Source organism: Sciurus vulgaris (assembly GCF_902686455.1).
Source record: "Sciurus vulgaris genome assembly, chromosome: 15".
NCBI lineage: Eukaryota > Metazoa > Chordata > Mammalia > Rodentia > Sciuridae > Sciurus > Sciurus vulgaris.
Genome location: NC_136476.1, coordinates 78077295 through 78089802, shown reverse-complemented (window position 1 = coordinate 78089802; position 12508 = coordinate 78077295). Strand labels below are relative to the sequence as shown.

General features: G+C 36.5%; 1 protein-coding gene across 7 annotated transcripts in view; it reads right to left on the bottom strand.

The window, feature by feature from the left end:
• Positions 1-12508, bottom strand: part of MRRF (mitochondrial ribosome recycling factor) — a 53398-nt gene that overhangs the window by 40574 nt on the left and 316 nt on the right. For 5 of the 7 annotated variants that reach the window (XR_013759658.1, XR_013759659.1, XR_013759660.1 and 2 more), the window contains exons 2-3: positions 7817-8028; positions 1113-1268 (exon numbers count right to left, since the gene is read on the bottom strand). Coding sequence is in view for 4 of the 7 variants with exons in the window: in XM_079113342.1 (XP_078969468.1) it covers positions 1113-1268; positions 7817-8000 (340 nt within the window). In the remaining 3 variants the exon portion in view is untranslated. Of the gene's footprint in view, positions 1-1112; positions 1269-7816; positions 8029-10950; positions 11084-12508 lie in introns of those variants that run through there. The other 2 variants (XM_079113343.1, XM_079113344.1) reach the window with 2 other exon arrangements.

Below are 12508 nucleotides of genomic sequence, written 5' to 3'. Positions count from 1 at the left end.
AAACTGCTCTCTGGTTTCGGCTGCAGAATGTTAACAGGCCAGAAAGCACAGGGGAGACACAGCACTTTATCAGCTTCATACCTAAAATAATAAGCAAGTTTAAAATAAACAGTTGGGAGAGAGTGAACGGCACGCTCTACTGTCAGCAGAGGCAGAAATGCTCCATTTCAAAGGTTGACAAATGACGGGAATGGCTTTCTACTTTCACAATGGATCTCATCTCTGAACTCTGTATGTTTCTGATAGTGTTTATAAATGGAGCTGTGTATTTTTCACTTGGCTTTCTTAAGAATGAGTTCATGAAATACTTCCTAGCTTCCTTATGAACTTCTCCAATTGAGATGTGAGTGGGAGCAACCCCAGCTCAACAGACACCTTTAGAGGGGGTCCCAGGCTAACTATAGGATGATGACAATTTGCAAAAGCCCAATTTAATAGCAACTGAATTTTTCCTGCCTGCTTGCACCATTAGCTGACAACTCACCTCTCCATCACATCTGCAAACAGTTCCCCTAGACAGTTCTGACATTTCCCACTTAGAAAAGCCACTTTCAGGAAGTTATTAACCCAAACGGACTCTTCCTGGTCAAGCTCAGGGGTAAAGAAAAGCCTCACTCAGATGGGCAGGTTTGGAGCCATTTAGTTCCCAGTAAGGGGCAAGAACTGCCAAATAGAATAAAGTGGAAAAATCAGACCACAGGTATCAGAACAGTGAGTCTAAATACCTAGATGTGTTCATAGTGTAGTCATGATGAAACCTTTTTTTTTTTTGAGAGTATAATTCCATCAGAGCAATGACTATGACTATTTGTTCACTACTGTGCACAAGCACAAAGCCTAGTTCATAGGAGAAAAATATTTGCCCAATGGATAAATAAATGCAGTGTTAACTATGTGTCAGCACTGTATTTATTTTAATACCCATCTCAGCACTAAAAGGTAGGAATCAGACAAGGAAACTGAGGGTCTGATGGGTAAAGTAATCGCCCATGGTGAGTATTAAGTGCCAAAGCTAGGCCTAAAACTCAGCTCTGCTGAAGTCATGCTCTTTCTGCTACACCTCCCCCACCCCCACTCCCCCAGATACACAAAGCAATGGCTGAGCTACCAACCTGGTGAGGTCCTTATATTGAGAGTCTTATTGAAATTATCCTTCAGTGCTTCTATCACAGACTTCATTTCTTCATCCACCTCTTCCAAGCTGATTATATCCTCAACCAAGGCAATGTTAATATTCACTCTGGTTTGAGACTGTCCTTTTCCTTTAGCTAGAAAGTCAACATTCAGTGAAAAACAGAACAGCAGCATAAACAAACAATAAGCAATTGATTTAAAAAGTGCCTACTGTGTGAAGGCAAAATGCCAAGTGCTAGAAAATCATAAAATATTACCTTGGCCCTAAAAAAGAGCCTCTATTTACCAAGTATCACTAGGTACAGAGCATTATGCTAAACATTTTTGCAGACGTAGGGCACAAGCTTTATAGAAAGTCCAGGTTAAAACCCTGGCTATAATCCATGGCACCCTGAATGTGCTCGACCTTGTCAAAAAATTCTGGTACTATCTTTTGGACCTTGGGCAAGTTATTCAATCTTTCTCAGTATCAGGTTCCCTACTTGTAAAAAAGAGAAATAATACCTGTGTTGTCAAATTGCTACAAGAATATAAATTAAGTCATTCAAATACCTAAAAGAGTACTACCCACAGTGCATGAAATCCATAAGTAATCCATTACTTATTTTTCAGAAAAATAAAAGAAGATGAGAAAGGTAAAATGACTTGCCTAATGTCACATGTCAGGAAATGATAAAAGTCAAGATTTGGTCCCAAATCTGCCTAATTTTAAATCCATCAACTTTCCATTAGACCATCTCTACAAAATCTAATTGGAGAGAGAGGAAATATGTTAACTCATTTAAAAATGAATACTAAGACAAGGTTATACAGAATATTGGCTGGCTGATACAAAGAACAATAGTTTAGAGACATTAAACATTACCAATGAGAGTGACAATGGCTAATATTTTAGAAAATCAACTGCTCTGGAAACTGAGCAAATTTTATTTCGTGTCTAAATCATCATAGTGATTTTTTTTCATATACATTTTATACTGTTATGTAATACAAATATTCTATTTTTTATGGGCCTAAGAAAGGAGAAACAGCAAAAATATTTAAATAATACCTTTGTGTAATGAATATTACACTATCATTAAATATCTGATAAACTTAATAGATTCACTCAACAAATTTTATTGAATACTACAGTGTGCTCAATCCTGTGCTACTTGTATATTCTAATTTGCAATGCAATTTTAAGTACTTCTTCTATTTGATATTCAAAATAGCTCTCTGAGATAGGAAGAACGCAGATGATTATTGTGCCCAGTGTACAGATGAGAAATCTGAGGCAAAAGTCATTTAAATTTCTTTCCCAAAGTAATCAAGCATTAAGCAGCAAAGTGATTTTTCAAAAACATTTATTTACTTACTCAAGTCACTATCATGCTTAAAACACTATCACTCTTGAGTTAATAGGCTAATGGCTAAGATTTTTCACAACTGCTAAAAGATGTGGATCTCTCAATTCAGAAATGCAAGTTCCAAACAGGATAATAAAAGTAAATTTGTATCTAGACATCTTGTGAATGAAGAAAACCAAGGACAGAAATATTGAAAAAAGCAAGAGAAAAGACAACTAATCCATAAGGAATCAAAATTTAGAATACTTTCTAAGAATAATAGCAGAAGTCAGATACAATAGAAATAAGATCTCTACTTCTGTGTTTTTTTTTTTTATGGTGCTGGCAATCAAACTCAAGGTCTCACACATTCCAGGCAAGTACTCTACGGCTGAGCCACACCCCCTAATCACAACATAAGCCTTTTTAAACCAAGTATCCAGTTAAAAATTTAAAGATATGTCCATCAATATTAAAATGGATAAAGAGTGGTATTTAGGAATGAAATGCTATGCAGCCATGAGAAAGAATGCTCTACAACTTCAGAGAATTTAAATGAATCTCACAAACAATGTTGAACAAAGAGACCAGATTAAAAAAATACAGACCGACAGTACAAAAGTCATATACAAAATATATGCGGAACAGTACAAAACAAACCAATGCCATTAGAAGTCAAAATAATAATCATCTGCAGGCTGGAGAGCGAGATCAGTTGGTGAAGTGCTTGCCTTATAAGCACAGGCCCTGGGTTCGATCCCCAGCACTGCAAAAAAAATAAATAAATAAATAATTATCTGCAAGGAGTAAAGGTGGTACTTACTAGATGGGAACACAGAGGGGTCTTTGGCGTGGTAGGAATGATCTGTTCTTTAATCTGGGTGCTGGTTATACATGTGATTTCATTGTATGAAAATTATCAAAAGAGAAATGTATAATGAAAATTTTTAAATGCACAGAAATAACCATAATAAAAATAGTCTATCAAACACTTGTTGGAAGTACTCTAAGTTGTATTTAAATAGAAATTTACAGGATTGAGTTTGTGTAAGAACAGCCCAGCATGGTAAGCGAGCCTTTAATCCCAGTGATTTGGGAAGCTAAGGCAGGAAGAGCACAAGATTGAGGCCAATCTGGGCAACTAAGCAAGACTTTAAGCAAATTAGCAAGATCCTGTGTCTAAATTAAAAATAAAAAGGCCTGGGGATGTGACTCAGTGGTAAAGCATTCCTGAGCTAAATCCCCAGTAGCAAAATAAATAAATAAAAAATAAAAATAAAAGAGAGATGTACTCCCCAATTCACGTCATGAGGTTAATATACTCTTAACATCAGAAACAGATAACAGTAGTAGTGGAAATTTATGCTCATCAGTATTAGAAAAGTTACATTAAGGTTAATCTCACATTCAAACATAAATTAAAATATCCTCTTTTTTAAATTTATTTTTATTGTAAACAAATGGGATACATGTTGTTTCTGTTTGTACATGGAGTAACAGCACACCATTTGCATATTCATATATTTACATAGAGTAATGATGTTTGATTCATTCCGTTATTTTTTTCCTCCCCCCACCTCTCTTTTCCCTCTATACAGTCCCTGCTTCCTCCATTCTTGCCCCCCTCCCACCCCCCATTAAGTGTCATCATCCGCTTATCAGTGAGATCATTCCTCTTATATCCTAATACTTAATCCTAAATACAGGCTCAATTATGTTTCAAGAAATACATTTGCGAATTATATATCAAAAGCAAGTAAGGTTCATACCAAGAATGTAATAGTGGCTTAACGTCAGAAAAGCTACTGGCGTTCAATTATCACATTAATAGATTAAAAGAGGGGAAAGGCCAGGCATGGTGGCACACACCTGTAATTCCAGCAGCTCAGGAAACTGAGGCAGGAGGATCCTAAGTTCAAAGCCAGCCTCAACAACTTAGTGAGGCCCTAAGCAACTCAGTGAGACTCTGTCTTAATAATAAATTAATTAATTACTAGGGCTGGAATGTAGTTCAGTGGTTAAGCACCCCTGGGCTCAATACTGGTACCAAAAAAAAAAGAGGGGAAGGGTTGGAGATGCAGCACAGTGGCAGAGTGCTTGTGTAGCATGTGTGAGGTCCTACATTCAGTCCTCAGCACCACCAAAAACAAAATGATGGAGGAAGTGGGGAAATCAAACTAATAAATGTGGTAACACCATTTGATTAAATTAAATACCTACTCAAAATGAAAAATTTTGGCAAAATAGGGACAAAAATGTTTGATTAAAAGAGACTACTAAGAGGCTGGGATGTGGCTCAATGGTAGAGAGCTTGCCTAGCATGTGTGAGGCGCTGTGTTGGATTCTCAGCACCACATAAATAAATCAATATAATAAAGGTCCATCATATATGTTCTTATACGTGAACATATAAGAAGAGTTCCCTCTAAAGTCAGGAATAAAATAACAATGCCTATTATCACCAATCACATTGATCATATGGTGCATATTAACAAATCTAACTGTTTCTTTTCCATTGGGTTACAAGTTGTGCCATCATATCCTGTTACAGCCTATTCTTTCCTCCAGATTTGTAAAGCCTCCTCTGTTCCTAGCCAATCTAGTGAAGGCAAGGGGACAAAGAGGAAAGGGAAAGGAGGAAGGGACCATATGTATCTCATGTACAAGAATGTTCCCCAACAGCCTTATTTATTTTAGCTCAAAACTAAAAGCAAGGGCTGGGGCTATAGCTCAGTTGGTAGAGTGCTTGCCTTGAAAACAGGCCCTGAGTTCAATCCCCAGCACTGCAAAAAAAAAAAAAAAAAAACAAAACAAAACCTAAAAGCAACCCAAATGTCCATCAACCACAGAATGGATACATAAATTGTGGTATATGCATTCAGTAGAAGACTATAAAGAAAGGAAAATGCACAAACAACTGTTACAGAAATTCCACAAATAGACTATTATCAGAAGCCAGACAAAAAAGAATCCATGGAGTTTGAAACTATCTATGCTGTTAAAATTAATATAGTAGGCTATCTTTCAGAGGGTGACAACTGAAAGGGACATGAGGGAAGCTTCCAGAATACAAGTGGCATTCTATTTCTACTTTTTTTTTTTTTTTTTTGGGGTATCAGGAATTGCTCTCAGGGGCACTGAGCCACTGAGCCACATCCCCAGCCCTATTTTGTATTTTATTTAGAGACAGGGTCTCACTGAGTTGCTTAGTGACTCACTTTTGCGAAGGCTGGCTTTAAACTTGAGATCCTCCTACCTCAGCTTCCTGAGCCACTGGGATTACAGGCATGCACCACCATACCAGATGCATTCTACTTCTTAATCTAGGTGATGGTTACATGGTTGTGTGCACTTTACATAAATTCACTGAACTATACACTTCACAATTTAGGCATGTACTTTTCTGGATATATGTTGTCACTCAAAAAAATTTTTAAAGGTTTCATACATAAAAGTAACAAAAATGATATGCTACCACAGAAATAAATCTGATATAAAAATTGTGCAAATATTTCTGGTGAAAACTTGACAATATGATTATAAATTTCATATAGAAGGGCAAAAGGCCAAGAAGAAAAAGTATGTGTTTGATGGAGGGAAAGATCTGTACCACTAGAACAAAACTTTCTGACAGTGATTCAGGCAGTAAGGAATTTAGAGCAGGGAGAGAAAGGTAGTTCAACAATACAACAGCTCAGGAAAAAAAAAAAAATCCATACAAAGAAATCTCACATACAACAGAGGAGACAATATAAATCTGGAGAAAAGAATGGGCTACAAGCGATGGTGACACAATCTGTGACCCCTATGGAAAAGAAACTTAAAGTTAGATTTCTTGATGCACTCCATATTCAGAAACAAATCACCTTGGGATAGGACAAATTTCTTGAGGAAGACACAAAAGGCACAAATAATAAAGGAAAGGACTGAAAATTATGACACTGAAACTTATGTTCAAAAAAGACACTAGAAACAAAGTAAAAAGCAAAGAAGATACTTGTAACACATTCAATCAACAAAGGATTAGTATCCCTAATATAGAAAAACTCCAATAAATCTAAAAGAAAAAGTCAAACAACCAACTTCATAAGAAGGCAATCAAAGGAGATGTAACTGAGCAGCTATTAAAAGATGCTGCTGACAGATGGTGGTAGTGTCTCAAAGCTGCAATGCTATAGGTATCAGGAGGCCCAGGTTTACAGTTTACCCACTAGCTAGATATGACCACAGGCAAATGTACCTTGGTCTTCTCATTTGTAAAATGGTGTACTCTCAATTCACTAGAAAATTAAAATTCCTTTACTGGATAAGGATTGAATGAGTAAATGTATGATAACTTTAAAAAATATACAATATAATAAATATAAATCAAATATTGTGACTATTATCACTCTTAACAGAATATAAGTCTTTTAAGAATCAAAGCTCTTTCAGCATTTGTTAACTTTCCTGTTAAAAAAAAAAGAGAGAAGGTCTACATGAAACCAGAAGACAAAAGTCAGTAGGAAAACACTGGGCATATTTCTAGCACCATTCTTGGGAGTGGATTGCCTGACCGCCCCCCACCACCACCACCACTGCAAACAGCTGGTCTGCTTGACAATTTTCTGTCACTCATTTCACTCATTCAACAAAATTTTTTAATACATACTATGTGTCAGGCCTTGTTAGGTGTTAAATAACAAAGAAAGAGACTATCTTCATTGGATCCAATGTGGAAGGCAGGTAACAAACAAAAATCAATCTTATAATTGAGCAATTAATTAATCACTGCTGTTCTAAGTGCATCAGAGGTAAAATAACTGTGTGCACAAGTACATGTAATGGGACCTGACCTAATCTAAGAGGTCAGGGAAGGCTTCCCTGAGGAAGTGGCATTTAAGCTGAGACCTGCGGTACATCAAAATCTCATTCTTAGATGACACAAGCCATTAAGATCATCCATCTAAATCCATGGCTCTAATACCCTCTTGACCAAGAACCTTCTGGTTTTAATTATACTTCCAACGTGCATCTTCCCGTAAGCAGAGAAAATTCATTGATCCCTGTCACAAGCATTCTAGTTTGCTGGGCACTTACACCTCTAATTCTAAATCTGAAAGAAATAAATTGGGCATTTTTTGAGTTACCAAGAAAATAAATGAAGCAGAATAATAAGAAAACAGACCCTGGGTTCTAACACACTCTCTCACTGTGACCTTTTAAGCTAATCATCTGAACTGTCTGAGACACCATTACTTCACATGGATAAGGGGAGAAATTCAGTACATCTCTGAGATCCCTGCCAGTCATGATAAGGCAAGGGTCAAATATAAGAAAATAACCAGGAGAGAGGGGAAGTCATATATCTCTACCTTTGGCTTTCTTGGTTGCAAAGTGGCGAACTGCTGTAGTTGAATAGGCCATGTATTGCCTATGATCATGTTGTCTTCCACTCACTGTCTTCAGTGTAATATCTGAAACAGGTCTGGTCAAGGCTGCAAGGTAATTGCAAAAGGCAGGGTGGATGAAGCGGAAGTACTTTAATCCCAAAGCCATGACTGAAGACAATTCTTGTGAATATCAACTAAAAAAATAAATAAAGACATAAAGAAGATCTAAGTAAAAGTGATCCTACTGCAACTTCAGAAAATAATTCATAACAATTATCAAGCTATAAAATTCAGCTACAGATTAGGCAAATTAAACACATTATTTCTAACCTTCCTTCCAACAGCCATACAAGGAAATATTAGCCTCCTTTTACAGGATTAAGAAACTGAGGCTTAAGTAACTTGTCCTGAGGCTTGAGTTATTTGTTAAGTAAGTTTGTAGGACTATGAACCCCAAGTTCTTTTGACAGCACCCAAATGCCTCTATTAAGCAAATGTGCAGCAGACTGAATCTTTAATGAAGCTACTAATTAAATCCTTATATGAGAAAAAAGCACAAAATCTTGATAAAGTTGAAGGGGAGGAAGAGTACTAGAAGAGGACTTTAAATAAGAAAACCATTTCAACAGGCATAAAATGACTGGAAAATTTACACAACAGCATCTAATTAAAATTTTCTTTGGTTCCTTATGCACTGATTACCAATTAGAATGCACTTTACTTTAATGTGAGTCTGAAGCATGATTGAGGTTTGAGATCTTCCATGGTATAGAACTAAAGCTCTGGAAAATGCCATCTTCCACTGGGTTACAAAAAGTTATACAATGTACTTCTGAGGTTTTTGACCTTGGAAAGATGCTATTCCCTCAACTACCTCTGAAATACAACACAGTCCTAGTCAACAACTGCAGCACTAATAGCTTCTGCCAGGAATCTGGCTATCACTTGGCTAAAAAATTACCATCAAATATCTGGAAGCTGCTGTCTTTGAAAATCAGTTCCACATATGCTCAAATTTTGATGCAATATAATAATGAGAGTGGATAAAAGCAAGGACTTTGTAGTGAGGAAGACCCAAAATCCAATCCTAGCTCCACCAATGACTAAATGCTCCTGAGTATCTCTGCACCTTGACTTCCTCTACTGTAAAATAGGGATAATCATACTTATTTCTTAGAATTGAGAATAATGAGGTTAGTCAGGTAGAATACTTGGCAGGGACCTAGTAGACAAAGGAGCCCAGAAATGGTATCTATTAATAGCTATCACCTTTCCTTTCAAAGACATTTATTCCAAGGTCAGACACAGTAAAGAAATTTTATACAAGTCATTACTGATACATAAGGAGGTCTTGAGTCAGACCTGGATGAAAATTTCTACTTTGGGTAACTCATTATTTTTTCTTCGGCGGGGGGAACATCACTTTCCTCATCAATGAGAAAAATAACTATGATCAACATGAAATAATGAATGCATATAAAACACATAGGTAATGCTTAGAATATGGTAGCTGCTTAATAAATGTGGCTGTCATTACTATCATTTTTTTTTAAAAAGGCAAATTAGTTCAAAGGCAAAAAATTTCTCCTGGTGGAATTTTTAATAGCAAGTTACAGACATCAGCAATCAGTGTATGAAGTCTGTACAAACAGATCACGATGAAAAATGAAGAGGCATTTTTCCTCTTGTCATCAATAGCTTCTATTCATTGTGGCTGGACCTAGGCTGTTTATTTTATCCATATCATTTCATTCAACCTGACAATAATGCTACAAATGAAGTATAACAATCCCCATTTTACAGATGTTGTAACCGAGGCTCAGAGAGATTGTTGCTACCTAAGAACAGGGAGCTATGAGCCCAGTTCTATTGAAGAACTGTTCACAAAAATCTGGCTAGGAGTAAGGTTTCTATATCTAGGTTTTTGCCTAATATAGCCAATGCCTAACTCATACTTATATCCAAATATGGCTGTGTAATAACTTGTCAAGTTTTTTTAAATCTACAGGGTCTCAATCTGGCTGCTCCATTTATGACTGGTTTCCTGGTGTTCCTGTTGCAGGTCATAATACCAATCCACAAAGCAACAGGAAATCAAAATGGGTTAGAAATAAACAACCTTTGACAGAAAATGCAGCACCCGAAAGCAGACCCAGTACACGTGAACCGGAAGACAATTCTATAAATAAACCACATTGCTGAAATGCTTAAGGCGTAGATCTTAATTGCACAGAAGTCAGGAAATTTGGAAGTGGATTCAAAAAAGGCAGTCCCTTGGATCTTTCATCTTGTGGACATGCACATTAACATTCAGTTCAGCATAAATGTAGAATTAAAGTTAAGAAAGAAGCTTTTTATTAGAGTCCAAATATTATTCAACAAAATTAACTCATACACAGAAGGAATGTGACTAAAGTGTCTAAGCTTCAGACATAGTCTGGAACTGGAATCTCTGTTTTTTTTCCTTATTAGATATTTAACTTCTCTCAGTTACAGAGTCTACCACATCATTAAGATATTAATGACCTTTTAACATAATTATAATATTAATAACAAATAACCATTTATTATAATGACCAGATATTATTCTAAGTAGCTGACATAAATTCTTTTGAATTTCAAGATATAGTACCTCAAGATGTAATCAGTGATTATTACCATTTTACAGATGAGAAAAGAAGCACAAATAAATTGCCCCATCTTTGAACTCAGGCAATATAACTGCAGACTGTGCTCTTAACAATTATACTATATTGTATACATTAAAAACTCAGTATAATAACTGGCTTCCAGTGAGAGTACAATAAGGAGTAGGTATTACATTACTTCAACTGCTGAAATATTTTTTAAATTACTTGAAAAATATGTTCTTTCCCCAAAGTTGGGAGGGGTCTCAAAACTTGGATTTCCCTGTTCTCTAGAGAAGTCACATTTTAATTTCAGAAAGAATTAGATAATGAACTCAAGTCCTGGCTTATTCACTGTCCCAGCAATCTCTTCTAATCTATCTGTGTCTTAACTTACAGTATGCACATTTTTATAAATATGTGTACAAACAGACCCTTGTATATGAAATACTTTCATGTTATAATATTTAATTACAAATCACATTTTACCAAATAAACTGATCTTTCATTTCTTTAAGGGTTCCTCATGCTCCAGCATCTTCAAATACGCCAGTGAATCTATTTGGAATGATCTTCCTTCAACTTTTTACCTCCCATTTTTCTTTCAGATTTCAGTTTAACTGTCAGTTCCCCAAAGTATGTGTTCCTGATGGGTGTGGTGGTACATGCCTGTTATCCCAGTGGCTTGGGAGGCAAAGGCAGGAAGATCACAAGTTCAAAGTCAATCTCAGCAACTTAGGCCCTAAGCAACTTAGTGAGATAATTTTAAAAATAAAATAAAAAATAAAAAGGGATGGGGATGTGAGTCAATGGTAAAGCAGCCCTGGGTTAAATTCTCAAAAAAAAAAAAAAAAAAAAAAAATCTTCCTTGCCCACCAACCCAACTAGGTCACACGACCTGTATCTGAATTTCATAACACCCTATACTTCACCAAAGCACGTAACTTTTAATGATACAAGTTAATATTTGTGCAATTACCTGATTATTGTCTAAATCTCTCCAGATGGCCATATGTACTACAAAGACTAACTTATGGCAGTCTTGCTTGCCTCTGTATCCTTCTCCATGCCTAGCAGTGTCTGAACACAGAAGACACTATGTAATGAAAATATGAATTAAAGTCCAGAAAGAGTAAATCTTTATCCAGGGTCAAAACACGGGCACCAGAGTTGGAATTACCTCTGATAGTAGGTCCTGGGCTCTACTTCCCAAGAACTCCATCCATTATGCCTTAGTTTGCCAGGTTTCTGCTTAGAGAGTAGAGTATGCTCTTCTTTAAATTCAGGGTCATGTAAAGAAAGGTATTTGTAATATCTGACTTTACATAGAATCATTATGTCCTTGGCACAGCCAGAAAAGGCATTAAGAAATTTTAAGAACTGGAGAACTTTTGCCTAAGAACTATGAGATGTGGATTCCAATATTCCTACCTCATCATTCCCTGCCATCCATCTCCTTTAGATCCACAACAACCTGTATTCAAAAACCTGTATCTGTGGCAGCTCTATCACTGATTTGTGACTTGAACCAAATTATTTCTTCTATCTAGGTTTTATTTCCTCGACTACAAAATGAAGGGGGTCAGGTCAGGTTTTCATCCTTCTCAACTATAAAGCTCTCCTAAATTCTAGAAAATACAATGGAGTGTGGTTAAAGAAAAAGCCACCAAATTTGGACAACACCTAAAAGAGTCATTTCCAGCACTTCCTAAATACGTGACCTTGGACTGGTCAAACTCTGCACCTCAAGCGCATTTGTAAAATGTGTCAGGGTTATGTAAATGACAACGGTTTTTCCCACTGGACTGCAGAAAGTAGTGGTTAAAAGCTCAGCTTTAGAGTCAGACCTAGGTTTGAATTTATGCTCCATCACTTAACCACCGCCTGACCCTGGCAGTTATCGAGATTCCGTTTCTTCATCATGGAGAGTAATAATACCTTCTCCCATGGGACTGTTCTAAAAATGAAATGCCCGTCAGGTTGTGTACTACTTATTTCCTAAGTCCCTTGACATCCCTGAAATTCCTAGCTGGTGAGACGAGCCCCG